This window comes from Centroberyx gerrardi, chromosome 2, assembly GCF_048128805.1.
Source record: "Centroberyx gerrardi isolate f3 chromosome 2, fCenGer3.hap1.cur.20231027, whole genome shotgun sequence".
In the NCBI taxonomy this organism is placed as follows: Eukaryota; Metazoa; Chordata; class Actinopteri; order Beryciformes; family Berycidae; genus Centroberyx; species Centroberyx gerrardi.
Window position 1 is genome coordinate 20326581 of NC_135998.1, and position 14502 is coordinate 20341082.

The window sequence follows — 14502 nt, forward strand, 5'->3', positions numbered from 1 at the left end:
CCCTCTGTCCATCTTTGCCTTTGTTTTTCTCATATACACTTAATAGAGCAACCTTTTCTTTGTGTGATTCTGACGAATCCCTTCCTCTAGTCCCCAACCCTACGGTGTTGATGGAAACTCAGATTTTCGACTCTCTCATGTACATGTGCATATTTTGTCACCCTGGAGCATCAATCTTTTGTTGTGTTGTAAGTCACACATGCTATATCCTATAGCAGGCTAGGACTCTGCAAGATGCTTTCTCGTCCACCAGGAGCACATTGATATTATTATCCAAGCTGAAAGATGAATGCAGCTACCACAACATATTAGAGCTTGATAGATGTTAATGCAATGTAAAGGCTGGGTTGGACTGCTGTAGAAGATGTTACTGCAAAGCTCAGTGAGTTGACCTGTATTATCGTTCCCTGCTCCTTTACCATCTTTAGCATTTTACACAGGTTTGGATGCTTTGTCAGCCTTTGCTAACAGGCTGCTGCAGGTTTGGAGTGATGTGTTATGAAACTGAGCCAGGGATAGCTAGGACTTTGAGTCCCATTTCCAAGACAACAGGTCAGGTCTATGATAAAGATACAGAACCACTGTTTACTTTGGATGTTGACATTGATGGTATTTGGGGTAACCATAATATGTGCCCAGGCCTGGTGATTTGTCTGTTTGTCCAGCACAGTAAGCAGATAACTCTGGACATGTCAAATGGAGGCTAAAGGAGAGAAACGGACAGAAAGCGAGACAAACAGAGAGAATGGGAGTTGTTTTAATGAAGGGGTCAATAGCTGTTGGCAGCAGTTTCCCTTCAGGCAGTAATTCTATACCATGTGTCAAGGACAACAGTAGGACATCCCACTGAGGTGCAGTCACTAGCAATATGCATCAATGCTACAGACCGACATTTACAACACAGCAGGAGTATCATTATATGCATAGTGCATTTTAGATTTCAAATGTCTTACCTACTGAAAATTGGCCCACGCTGTCGAGAACATTTAGCGTCATTAATGTAAGAGTTGATAACTCAGAATTGCTGCCAGTCAGGATTTTCCTAGTTTAAATGGGTCTGTGGCGTTGCCCCTGTCCAGGCCTCGCAAGTGTTGTCGTCATTTCATGGCTTTCGGATTATATCTGGAACTGTTTTTTTTCGCCTATGGTGAAAATGAATTGGATTTTTCGTTCTGTTCTTAAAATGGGTGAAACAATGTAAGTGGAAATGACTTATGACGCAGTTACTACATATTACTCTTACTGAATTTCTAAAAACTATTTTATTTTGCTTGCCAACCATGGGGCGGATGTTGCGTTGTCCCTTTTATGATATGTTATCCTTGCTTCACAAAGCCATGAAATGCTGGAATGCTAAGCAAAGTATGGCTATGGATTTTTTTTTTACTGTTTTCATTGCAGCTTCAAAAACCATCAGAATGCACCTCAACATAAAGAAATTCATAGCGTTGGATGTAGCCTAGTTAACAACAGTCATTTAACTCCTATATACATTTTCACATCAGAATAAAAGGGGGTGGGGTATTTAGGCCAAAAAATTATGTCATGCTTGAGAGGTCTCTTGTAGGGCAGACAATGTCATATGCTAATTTGCATATGATAGCCACTCCATTTTCTGGGTGGCAAGTTCCATCAAGGCAAATCAAGACCTTTTCAAGACCTTTTTAAATTCCAGTTAGAATCAGATTTAAGACCAATTTTGCAATGAATGTGAAAAAAAATGTTTGTATGGGTCTGTATGACTGGGACGATTTCTCGTTTTCACAGCACACCAAAAAAGATAATTTTAACACCTCTAAAACTTCACTCGTTTGTTTTTTTTTCCTAAATTTTCCACTTTGGCGCCCAAGGAAAAGTCTTTGCAGGAAAGACTCGGCTAGTGATAGTCAGGTAGGGTAATACAGTCCTTTTTAAAGATAAAATCATTATAAAGAATCATTTGGAAAATCAAATTAATCTAGCCATTAGTCAGTATGAAGCGGCGCAGTGCTGCTGCTGAATTTCTTGCGCCGCTTCTGCCTCTATGTGAGGGAAACGCATGATCTCATAGCAGGGCTATGAGTTTTGCAAACACTGGCTATTCAGAGGCAAACAGCCCAGTAGTTCACAGAAGTTTGTTTGAGACCTACATTACTGTCAACCCACATTCATTTGTAGGCCCAATTAACAATTCCTCTACCCTAGAAGCAGCAGAACATTGTTTCTTTTTAAAGCCATTGTTCATATCAGGACATGAAACTGAATGATAGCTGGGTTTGCACTGCCCGGGTTTCATTAACTTTAGCTTTGAAAGTCAGCTCCTGCTGACAGAAATTAAATATTTTCACTCATTTAAAAAGACATCAAACTAGTGGCATCGCTAAGGGCTTTCTTTGGGGCTTAAGCCCTGAATGTTTTGAAATTAGCCGCAAATATTTTTTGATCAGGAAACCTATAGCCTAAGTTTTACATAGTTCAAAATTTCTGTTGCCTCTCACCATCCTTGCTCCATTATGAGTGCGGTCTGTAGATTTGCACTGCACAAGAGTGTGGGGTAAAATCAAGCATTGGGTGCGTTCCAGGGCACAACTGAGATCGCCTGCCTTCTGTGTGTGTATTTGGTAGGGAGGCTGTGACAATCACTGTCATGTAGTTTGAGTAGAACTAAAGGAATATGTTAGGCATGATTTTAATTGGTCAGTCCTGGGTCAGAGGAGGCAAGGTAGAGCCAGAAAAAATATTGTTTTGATATATTGTGATAATATTGTTATGATTTTCTTTTCCAAAAGAAGAAGAAAGGTAAGATGTGTGCTAGGTTTGGTTAAACCTAGCACACATAAGATTATCCAAATATGTAAAGACAGAAAGCAGCCAGCTGTGTTTGGTGAGCGGACTACACTAGTGGCCAGATGGGCACTGGAGAACTAACGTTACGTTGGACTGACACTTGACTTGGCTGACAGCTTCTTGGTTGGATGCCAACAGGCTACAGCTAAACTCTTCAAAAGCTTGAAATCTAGCAAAACACAACCTTTTTGCTAGAATCAATATAATATTGGATCATTGTAAACAAAATGTCTCTTGTGTCTCCAGTCTGCCAGTTAGTTAGTTACTGAAGTTAGTTACTGAAGTAAAGTCTTGTCAGCTTCATCCTCCCATTCAGCTCTATTTGTTTGGACTGACACATGAAACATTTTTTCAACTTGAGGCATTGCTTCCCTTAAATGTGAGAAAATGTTTAAATGTGTTAAACATGAGATTTTGAATTGGCACCTCTATATAATGTGTAGTGGACTCCCCCAGCCATTCAGAAAGGATTAAGGCTTTTCCAAAGCTTAATCATCTTTGTTACTACAGCAGTGATGTAGCATGGAAAAGTATCAGCTTTCTGAGGAGAGGAGAGGTGAAATCACTTGCTTCTTAACATAAGTTATGCCATATCTGACAGATACACAAAAGTAGGTTACTATTAGGTTGTAATAATATTGGTGTGCATGTGTGTGTGCGACGCTCGTGCATGTGCAAGTGTGTGTGTGTGTGTTTGGGTAATTATACAGTAGTGGACTGGTGGTGGAACAGTAAATCCAACTGTAGAATGACTTGGATTGGTCTGCGCTGCCGGCAGCACTCCGCACCCTAACTGGTCATCAGGGAGGGATTCAGAAAAAATACTGTACGTGTGTGTGTGTGTGTGTGTGTGTGTGTGTGTGTGTGTGTGTGTGCAGAATCAAGTCACGTAAACCTGAGAACCTCTGTGAAACACAAGCGCACCGCTGCTGGAAAAATCCTTGGGGTAACACTGATTAAATGTTTGATGTATATGATAATTTGCCCCAAAATATCCCATTAAATATATTATCATGCTATTTCTCAAAATTTGCTTAAAATGCTATTAAAATAAAAATATATACTGTAATATACAAGGTAAATCATTTAATGTTTCGACTTGCAGTAACATGTTTGGCAAAAAGCATGTTTAGGCCTAATTGTCTGTTTAAATGTTCAATATTTTTTACACTGAACACTGCTGAATATACAGCAGCTTGAACTTGTTTGTGCTGAACCCTCAAAACGTTATTGGTCGTCATTGTAGTGCAGAAACTAGTGACACTGTCCTCGCCCCCATTATCAAGGGGATGGGAGATGGAAGGAACAGGCAGCCATTATAACACTTATCCACGACTTCCAGTGACATCAATGTCTTGTTGACACAGCCATGTTGACTTCCAAAACAAACGTTCACAGTTAGTGAGAGAAAGTGCCCGCCATCGCTATTTTATTAAATGCACTTTACTCACCGAGAACCAGTTACGCCTGCCATATGTTGAGCCCTCGATTGTAATAATTGTGTCAGGATGGAGGGGAGAAATTTCATCGTTTCCCACTGATAAAGAGAGATGTGACACAGTAGCAACAATTCATAAAGGTAATGTGAGCTTACCTGCCCAGTGAGCAGGAACAACTTTTTCTCTTGTAGAAGAAGTACCTTTGCATCTGTACTTTTGTTCACTTAAATTGTTTCACTGGAATACGGAGACGGGTTGTGAATAAGATATATTTATATATCGTGAAACGACAGGTCGGGAGTTTATCTGCAGACTTTAGTGGTGCATAGTGCGATGCTGGTGGCAGAGAGTAAGGTTTACATTCTCCAGAGACTTCAATCTTTTTGTAAATATCTTTACTTTTCTTCTGATGTCAAGTGAGACGTTGGCTTGTTCATAGTCGTCTGTTGTATAATCTGCAGTTATAATGCAATTCTGTTTTAGGAGTCGATATCATGATGTCAACAAAACACTGATGTCACTGCAAGTCATGGATATATTGGCTGCCTGGTCATAACATCTCCCATCCCCTTGATGTAGGGAAACAAAATGTTGTGGCACTATAATGAGGAAGATGAAGGTCAAAGGTTCCAGAATATCATTTTTGGTAACTCTTAATAGTTCTGATTGACAGGAAGAGACGCTAAGCACAGCAAGCTATTTCCACTGCACAGTCTCACAAAGTGCCTCTGTCAGTCATAATTAATTAGGCTAGCCCAGTAAAAGGAAAGTCACCCAAAGGTGAAAGATCATTGTTTTTGTTTCAATTCTATTGTCTGCTAAACTGAAGCAATTATTTTTGTTCTCTCTAAAATATATGGTTAAACAACTAGAAAACTGTGGCACCACACTATACAGAGGTCAAAAGTAAATGCATTAGAGCCCTGGCTGACACTGGGATGGCAGGAGAGCTAGGGAATGGCACGGCTTGGATGAGTGGATGGGACTATGGCTTGTTTGATCTGAGCTTGGAGAGAAGTTGGTTCAGAAGAATGGTCTGGTTTTGGGGCAGCCCAAGGCATGGCTGGGGCTTGGGCTGGAGCTGAGACAGGAGCGGAAGCCAAAGACAAGGTTAATGTTTCTATGAACAGGACACTGTCAAATGCAGCTCGGCCTGCTAGCTGCAATCCACTAATCAAAGCCACAGCATCAAAGTATGGGTGGATTATACTATTCACACTAGTTTTAGAACTAGATTAGAACCTACAGACCCTGCCACATAGTGTGCAGATTAAAGCCTTAGTGCCTAAAGGTACATAAAGAACAGCAGCAGGGTGGTGATGAGTAGGGAGATTTTCAGCCAGATTCTGTTGAAGTGTCCTTGAGCAAGACACTGATCCCTACCAGCTCAACAGGGGTGCTGTTGTGTAGCTGAGCCTGACCTCTGACCTCCGTATGGAGGGGCAAGCAAAAACAGAATTTCCCTATGGGGATCACTAACTTCTTGTTGTTGTTATTATTGTTATAATTATTGTTATTATTATTATTATTAGTAGTTGTAGTAGTATAGTCCTTTTTAGTATTGTTTATATAATATAGAATACTAAATACTTGTTAGTATTATAATGATGCTAGTGCTGATATTTTTAGTATTGTTGAAATGGCTGGTGTGATCTAAATTGCTTCTGTCATTTGTTCTGTTGTGAGGAAATTGAATGCTACTACAAATTTACTGCACCAGTTACTCAAATCAAAATTTGTTTAAAACATAGGCTAGAGCTAATGAAAGTACTTAGGATACGGCACTCTTGATCATGGCATTAGATAGGACTGTAGCCAAAACCAAAACAAAGGCTTTAGGCCTTGCGTAGCTGACTTGTTGGCTGTAAATGCACAGGGCTCCCCAGCGAGTCCCCAGCGCTCAGCAGATACCATTCTGCGTGCTCCAGGGAATAAATCCTCTTTGCATGGCTGGTGATCAAGCCGTGATGTAAAGGAGCTTAGTAGCAACAGGCAGGCGGGCAGGAGGCTGCCTCCCTGTTGGCCAGGGGTCAGGTGATCACACAACACTGAGAGGAGAGAGAGACGGCAGGGAAGGGTAGAAAAACAAGACAGGAGATGGACGTTGAGGCGGACGAGGTGTGCGAATGGTGACACCAGAGATAGTGAGTTTGGACAGACAGAATAGCAGAGGTGAGTCAGAGCCAGAACCTTTTAGAGAGATGGATGAGTGAAAACCCAACAAGCAGGTCCTGGCTCCGTGCCAGGGCAGTGTTGGTGTGGGACACTCAGGAGGGAGAGGCAGTGCGTAGAGGGCTGAGCTGGCTCCCACCCTGATTTGTTGACAGCTGTGGGGTGATCTGCCTTCCTTGAGAGTTGGTGAGAGAAACACTGTTGTTTTTACTCTGCAGTTGTTGCTCCCATGACTATCTAGGCAAAGTGAAATGTAAACAACCTAACCTTGACCCTCCTGTGGGACAAAGGCTCACCTTGGTGCCTGTTTAGCTATGTATAGCATTAGAGTTGTCATGGATATCAGAGGCTTATTTTAAATTTGAGGGGTGGAGCGATACCGGGTAAACATTTAATACATTTTCAAGGATTAACTAAGGCTGTACTTACCATTTTTTAATATAGGCTAGCCTTCCAAGGAGTTATACAGAGGAGATGAATGCTTTATCATGAAAGCTCCAAGTCATGTTGAATTTTAAGCTCACGTTCTTTCTTTTTCCCTCTCTTCCTCCCTGCACAGGTCCCATCCCTCCTTCCCTTCCCCTCCTCCCCTGCCACTCATCACAGAGCTGGTTGCCATGGAGAACTCTTCGGTGGCATCTGCATCGTCTGAGGCAGGGAGCTCACGCTCGCAGGAGATTGAAGAGCTGGAGCGTTTCATCGACAGCTATGTCCTGGAGTACCAGGTGCAGGGGCTGCTGGGAGACAAGGCCGATGGAGACCTGGATTTGGACAATGGTGGCAAGATGCCACAGGTTAGAGGCTTATTAGTTAAATGGATGGGATTCTTTTATTAGCCTCATATTCTTTAGATTAACATCTTCAAGCTAGCCTCAATGCTAATGTTCAGTACCTCTGGTCTCAAGGTTACAATCTACCTAGGTTTGATACAGGTACTTAGCTCAGGCACAAACAAAAACTTAACAGAAAATCAGCTAATGCTAATTGTACGCTACACTCTCCAATTTCTGAGTTAGTAAAAATTAGTTAATGATGGCAATGCCTTAACAAGATCCACTAATTAGCCTACACATATTGCAAGTTTTGACAAGTTCATTGTTTCTCCTTTGGTAATAATAGGGTTATTTGTGGACATAGTAAAGAAGCACTGCTTGGGTCTGATATATATAGACAGGTGCTCTTTGGTAGATCTGGCGGCTTTCCAAGAATACAAACAGACAGTCTCATGTCATGAAAGGCGGTGATCCAAAAGAGAACCAAAGCACTTCGTCTTCAGGTAAAGAAAATATAAAAACTCTTAGCAAGACAGTAAAAAAGGACCAATGCGTATCGACCTAATGGTCTTCATCAGGGTCACGAGAGCACCAAGGCACTCTGTCTACTAGCAAGTGAAACATCCAAAAGTGTTTCTGTTTTCTTAATGATAGGGTTATTGTCAGGGCAAATTTACTTTGTGCTAAATTTTTCTCGTCATCCTCTGCTCACTGCATCAAAAGCTTAACACACATTCACACATTACTGTGAAACTGGGGTAGCTCGCCCCATGGGATTGCAGTGCCCAGCTGTGCATTCACAAAATAGTCCAGAGCCTCTAAGATTAGGTAGAAGACACTGTCCAGCTCGTGTCAAAAATGAAAGAAAAGTCTGCATCGGAAATTTTGGAATCTGTGTAGGTTAATGCTCCGGAGGAAGTGTGCTCTGCTTGATGACTTTTGTGCTACTTTTGTGTTTGTTTACATCCAAACGAACCTTTCCATTCACAAATGACAGCATCTTCTTCTCCCCCCATTTGTCTCCTCCAGTGGACAGACGACTGCAACGACAAGAAAGATGGCAGCTGGTCATCTTCACGGGGGAGGGGCTCATCCAAGCCGGTGCGTATGTCTGTTTGTGTGTCCTATAGCTATTTATTAGAAGGACCCGAACAGTAATACGTAAGGTTGGGCATCATTTGGAAATTTTTGGTCCAAATACTGAACAATAGTTTTTTGATACTTTACTTGATACATTTTAAACCTATTTGTTTTTCATCAATCCATTGCTTTGCTTTTGTAACTGAATACATGTCAGTATCATGTGTAATTTAATTTATATGGTAATATTAACATTTACAAAGTCTCAGCGAACTCAACACTATTCATAATGAAACAAAATGTGGAGAAAGGTCTGGTAATACAAGACTGCTAAAGTTAATGTTTTAGTGTTAGACAAACGTTAGCACTGTCTGAACCAAGCAAGGTAGTATGTGAGTTGCACGTCAACCTATCTGTCACAAGTTTGGAGTGATCACATGGCCATTCCTGGACTTCAATGGAGCATCATTTGCATTTCACTTTGCAAGTTACAAAGTAAGATAAACTTTACCACAGAGGTCACACAGGTTCATCAGCTGCTCCCCAGCTCACTCTCTAGGCAATAGATTTCTGGCTCTGCCTCTACCTGTGTGTGTGTGTGTGTGTGTGTGTGTGTGTGTGTGTGTGTGTTGGTGGCGGTGTGTCTTTTTAAGTGGAACTTTAGCAGTGTGGTGTCACTGAATATATATATGTTGAGTAATCATGCACAGTCTGCATAGTCATGGTTCTACTGTCATCTCTGTGTCACACCGTCTTCCTCCATGCTCATCTAGCCCTCAGAGCATTGTATTGATTTAAGCATTGGTTTCCTCTGCTCTCAGTTCTGTATATGTTGCTTTAGTGTCTCCCTCTCCCTCAGCTGCCCAAGTGTTTGTGAAGAAGAGGAGATGGTTACGTCTTCCTATTAGGCTTGCTTTAAGAGATTCACAGTTCTTCTGCTTGCTTGGTGCTGTTGGAGACAAATGATGCTATTGATGACTAGCAGGGAATGCTATGATACGCAGGCCACTAATTGAATAGCCCCAAATGAATTATCTGTCAATTAGATTGCTAAAGGTTAGTGTGTGTGTGTGTGTGTGTGTGTGTGTGTGTGTGCGTGTGTGCTGCTCTGTTCTGCTCTGACCTTACAGTCTCTGCAGTGATTTAGAGTACTGTTGGCCCCCAAGGCTCATAGAGATTCATTGGTTTGATTGGACAGGAAGAGAGTCAGTGTCACTGGAAGAGAGTGAGGGAGAAACAGCATGGGGGAGAGACTTAAAGAGAGCAGAGGGATAGATAATGTGACTAATTGGACTACAATCAAATAGGGATGATACATCGCAGTACAAAAATGTGACAGTACGTATCGTGGGGCAGAAAAATTAATCGTGATATTAGCTCCATTTTATTCTGCTGTAGTAATCACAAATGAGATGGATCGTCCATCACAATTTCACAAACTCTCCATCCAAATTGTATTATTTACACTTTATAATGACATTTTTAAATTGTTATTTACATTCTAGCAAGCCAGTGCCATTGCTAGAAAGATTTGTGGCTCAGAAGTAAACATAATTCTGCACAGTCAGACTTTGTTATCATTGAACGTTTATTTATTACATTGTATCGTGATTGTATTGAATCGTGAACCTCATATTGCGTATTGAATCGTACCGTGAGATAAGCTCCATCGTGAGATAATCATCCTATCGCTCGAATTGAAGCATCAAAAGTTTATGTTGACCCTAGATCAAAGAAACACACATACACACAAACCAAGTACAAAAGTAGGGGGTATAGTTAACTAGACTCCCCTGACAAACAGACAGACCAGCTAGTTCTGACAGATAGGCAGCCGTTTGTGGCTACTGTAGTCAGCATACCGTTAACCATTAAATCATAAACACATAGAGTCTATAGGTTGAATTGTGTAAGGTGTAGTTGACTAGTTTTAACACTAGCAATTTTAACCGGCTAAAGTCTCCTGTCAGAAATAGCATACATAAACAATTTGACTGTCAAAGAAGTGCCACTAAGGATATGAAGCATGTTATCATATTACTAATACTAAAGATAAAGGCTGTTAATGACAATGAATAAGAATTTGTCCCAGTTGGTTTGCAGATAAATGTAATGTTACTGACATTAGCTAACGTTATGGATCAACATCATGGATGTACCCTTCAATCCAGTTGCTGTAAGCTGTGATTTGGACCTTGGGTAATTTGGCCTGCAGCTGTGCTTATCACTCAACAATGTTGAAGGATAATTTTGTCATAGCATTTTAAATGTTTTGTCCAAAGACCATTAGTGTTTACCTACGTGTCCATCTGCTTCGCTGTCTTCCGCATAGTGTTTCCCACCATGACTGTGACGTAAATCAAATATGGCCACCATGTCAGTACAGCAAGGTCCTTAATCCTTTTCTCTCTCTGTCCCCCCAGGATGAGTGGGAACACAGTAGCAATGGCAGTACAGGGTCCAGGCCCAGCTCAGGTTCCAGACCAGGTTCTGGCTCCCGCTCCGGCAGCAGGGGCCGAAACAACCAGTTCAAAGGCCCTGCCAAGGTACAGGTACATCTGGTCTGTGTGTGTGTGTTAGTGAGAGCATATGTATAATCAAATCTATTGGCCTCTGCTCGGGCCGCTGTGGTTTTAACCAGGGGCGCTTCCTGTACTTGCTGTCTCACGTGGTTCGCAGTGCCACAACACTCCCTGAATGTTCCCTCAGAGATACTCCTCACCTCTGGGAGAAATAAATGGGAGAGACAGAATGGCGTCCTTGAACAGAAACAGCTAAACATGTCACAACAAATCCACTCAGCACCCTTATGATTAAATGTCACTGTACCTAACATTGTACAGACCTAGCTCACTTTCTTCCACAACAACAAAGTATGTAGTGTACATGGGACACTGTAATGTTGTCTGGTAGTTTCTTCCCAGCTTGGTTTAATAGTAGCAAGCTTTTTCCCTAACATTTTTTTGTGTAATAAATTTGGGGGGGGGGTTCCTATCTGATCAATAATATCCTTATTGTAGCGCAGATGTGCTGTATTTGATGTATTGTGTCTTCAAGAGAGACTGACAAAGGCACAGTGTAGTTGTTTGTAACTGTTAGATCCAGGCTAGGTCTGTTTTACTGCACGTTTAACAAAGACAGGTGTGTTGCAGAGTAGTCTTATTGTTCCCCCGAAACTCGGTTTTGGGAATAAGTCTTCCTTAGTTGTACTGAAAGTTTGACTTTCCTTTTCCTTATGTGTCGTCTAGAATGGGAACAGAGATGGGTCTTTTGACATCCTGGGGACAGACATCTGGGCTGCCAACACCATGGACTCACACGGGTAGGTACCTCACTGTTGAACAGACCGGTAATGTGCTACGCAGGCTAGTGGGTCTTCATTACAACCATGGTTCTGGAGGGCCAAATGGCTGAGTTGGCTAAAGCCGGAGCTAAACTCTAAGATTACTGGAGACGCACAGACTCTCAGCTTTTGCCCTCTTTCTCACTCTCTCTCTTGCTCCCACACTTTGTTATACGCTGTGTGAGTCACGCCCCCACTTCCACTTTGTAGTCAGAGAGTTCTGTGGGACCATTTCTCCACCAAACAGTTCCACTCAACACTAATTTTCTGATGGCAGCCTTTTCAAGTGATTGAAAATGTTAGTGATTTAAATACCGCATTTAAGACAGTAAGAATTAAACATCAATCGGCAAACGCCTATTCACTTCACTGTATGAAGGAAGTTTCTGATGGAACTCTTAAAACAAGCCAATTTGCTTGTAGTCCTTTCTTTGTAGTTTTTTAATGTTTTATCTGAGAATTTGAAAACCTTCCATTGTGCACCACAAGATCTATTCAACTGCGGTGTGTAAATTCAGTGTTCTCACCCTGCACATATAAAAGCACGTAGCTTTCATTCATGAAAAAAGGATTGTTGTCTTGCTACGGCATTATGCTAATCGTGTCTCTCCATTGGGTTCAACTAGCGAAATGCTAAAGAGTGGAACCCGTCCCTCCCCTGTCGCAGGAATTTGCGTTTTGCCTGACATAACATATTGTCTTTTCTTTTTATCTGTTGCTCTTCCTCTCAGTCTCTTGTCTTTCTCTCTCATCCTCCCTCTCTGTCGTATCTGCAGTTTCAGCTGTTTAAGTTTTAGATCATGTTTAGCCTGGTTAGCCCAGGACAGCAGTTCCCAATTCCAGTCCATGGGACCTAGAGTACTGCTGGTTTTCATTCTAGCTGTCTAATTGGGAGTGATTTAGACCTGGGATGGCAGGTGAATGCAACTAACTAGCTGGTAGGATAGAAAACCGGCAGTACTCTATGTCCCACGGACTGGAATTGGGAACCGCTGGCCCAGGACATCCCATTCACGGAAAGACCAACGCTCAGCAAGTTGGTTCAGCCATCCCCATCTATTCTTCCCTGTCTCACACATTTAGATCATCCAGAAGCTACAGTACAGGACTGTGCAGTTTGTTCTGATGAAAAACTCAACAGTGTTTTGTTTCAGTGTGTTTCTGCCAGCAGCCAAGTTTGAATCACATCTGGTCACAAGAGGCTGGAGTGCAAAGTATTTTTACTGCAAACAGCACAGTATGCTTGAAAGGAGGGTAGACTACTGATGAGGCAGAGATTTGCTTGTTCTGTAAATAAATTAGGCCTTCATGCTTGAAAGACCAAAAAGGCTTGGGGAGTAAGTAACTATATGAGTAAGATGTGTTGTGTGTGTGTGTGTGTGTGTGTGTGTGTGTGTGTGTGTGTGTGTGTGTGTGTGTGTGTGTGTGTGTGTGTGTGTGTGTGTTGTGTATCTCTCTTTACAAAACCTAGCTCAACTAGTTCCTGTATGTATAACTGAATAATTTTCCAAACAGGGGCTAGACAAGACAGACACTTAGAGGAGAAAAAATAGAAAAGGAAATGAGTCAGACATAAATCAGTGTAACTGGAGGGAAAACCGGTTGCCATGGTAACAGCTGCACGGCAACCTCAGCTACCTAAGTTCCGGCCACGTTGGCACATCTGAACACACAGAGGAGGGATGGAGCCAGTATGGCTGGATGATGCAAGCCGTAATTCTTAATCACATATGCTACCCACCGCTGCCAAACCCCCCCTGCCTATTCAGTCATTCAGTAGCAGCATTAGTAGCACAATGGGGAAAAAGTTGTCTTTATTTACTGCTGACAATATACTGATCTATAGTGTAATATAGATTAAACATTAAAATGTAGGATAAATATGTTTTTTGATTATAATTTTTTTTTGCCCTTCTTGTTAAGCTTAAGCTAAAACAACAGCATTAGCATGGAAACCTTGCTTTAGCTCACAGTCCTAAAACATACACTATTGATTATAGGTTCAGTTGTATCTGTTACCAATGAATAACTATAATAAGATTAATTATACCATGGTCTGGGTGAATACTCGATTCTGATTGGCTGCAGGGTGTCCATTAATTCCTGATAATGGACACCTACTAAGTAGTTCCAGTGAAACTGTCTGTTCACCGTTCTAAATTAATGCGCTGGCTACGTAGTATTAGGTATCAGCCTGTATCTAAAATGAGTAACCATAGCAACAGGGACGCAGTCAAAGCCTCCGTTTACAATTTGTATGTTCGTGAAAATCTTGATATTGATTTGGGGACAATGACATGGCTGGATAGCTAGCTAGTCTTGTTGTTAAACATACTGTCAAATTATATTTAGTTTGTCAACCGTACGCAATGTTATTGACTTTGAATCTTGCTAGCATAACGTTAACTTTCTGGCTCATAGCTGAGCCAAAGGGTTCTATGAGCTGAGCGGACTAGAAATATCTCCCGTTGCCAAGTCGTATCTAAGGTTCGTCCTATTTACTGGAGTAGTGAACAACGTTTCCATTGCATAAGAACCTTATGGGATGGTAATGATTGTTCCAGGTATTAGTCAAACCCTCAGGTGTTACCAGGGAAACTGAGTTATGGCTTGTGAAAAACTTTAGATTTTGATTACAAAACGCATGAAAATATAAATTAATGGTCTTAATTTTTTTTTCTTTGGCAAGTGACCATGATATAAGCGGGGTAATGCCCTTCGAGGTGTCCATTATCAGGAATTAATGGACGACGGGGAGGCCAGAACCGTTGCCCCTCGTCGGGCATTATCCCTTACATAATTTAGATTAATGCTCCCGAGCTCTGATTGTCTGTTGTTTGCTGAATTCAGTTCAGCATCTGACCAGTTT

General features: G+C 41.6%; 1 protein-coding gene across 1 annotated transcript in view; it reads left to right on the top strand.

Annotated features, from left to right (window-relative positions):
* The window catches only part of ctif (CBP80/20-dependent translation initiation factor), an 80839-nt gene that overhangs the window by 11750 nt on the left and 54587 nt on the right, over window positions 1–14502 (top strand). Inside the window, exons 2-5 of the mRNA XM_071896760.2 lie at window positions 6997–7231; window positions 8240–8311; window positions 10714–10836; window positions 11539–11612. Of these exons, the coding sequence (XP_071752861.2) occupies window positions 7055–7231; window positions 8240–8311; window positions 10714–10836; window positions 11539–11612 (446 nt within the window). The 5' untranslated portion in view covers window positions 6997–7054. The remainder of the gene's footprint in view (window positions 1–6996; window positions 7232–8239; window positions 8312–10713; window positions 10837–11538; window positions 11613–14502) is intronic.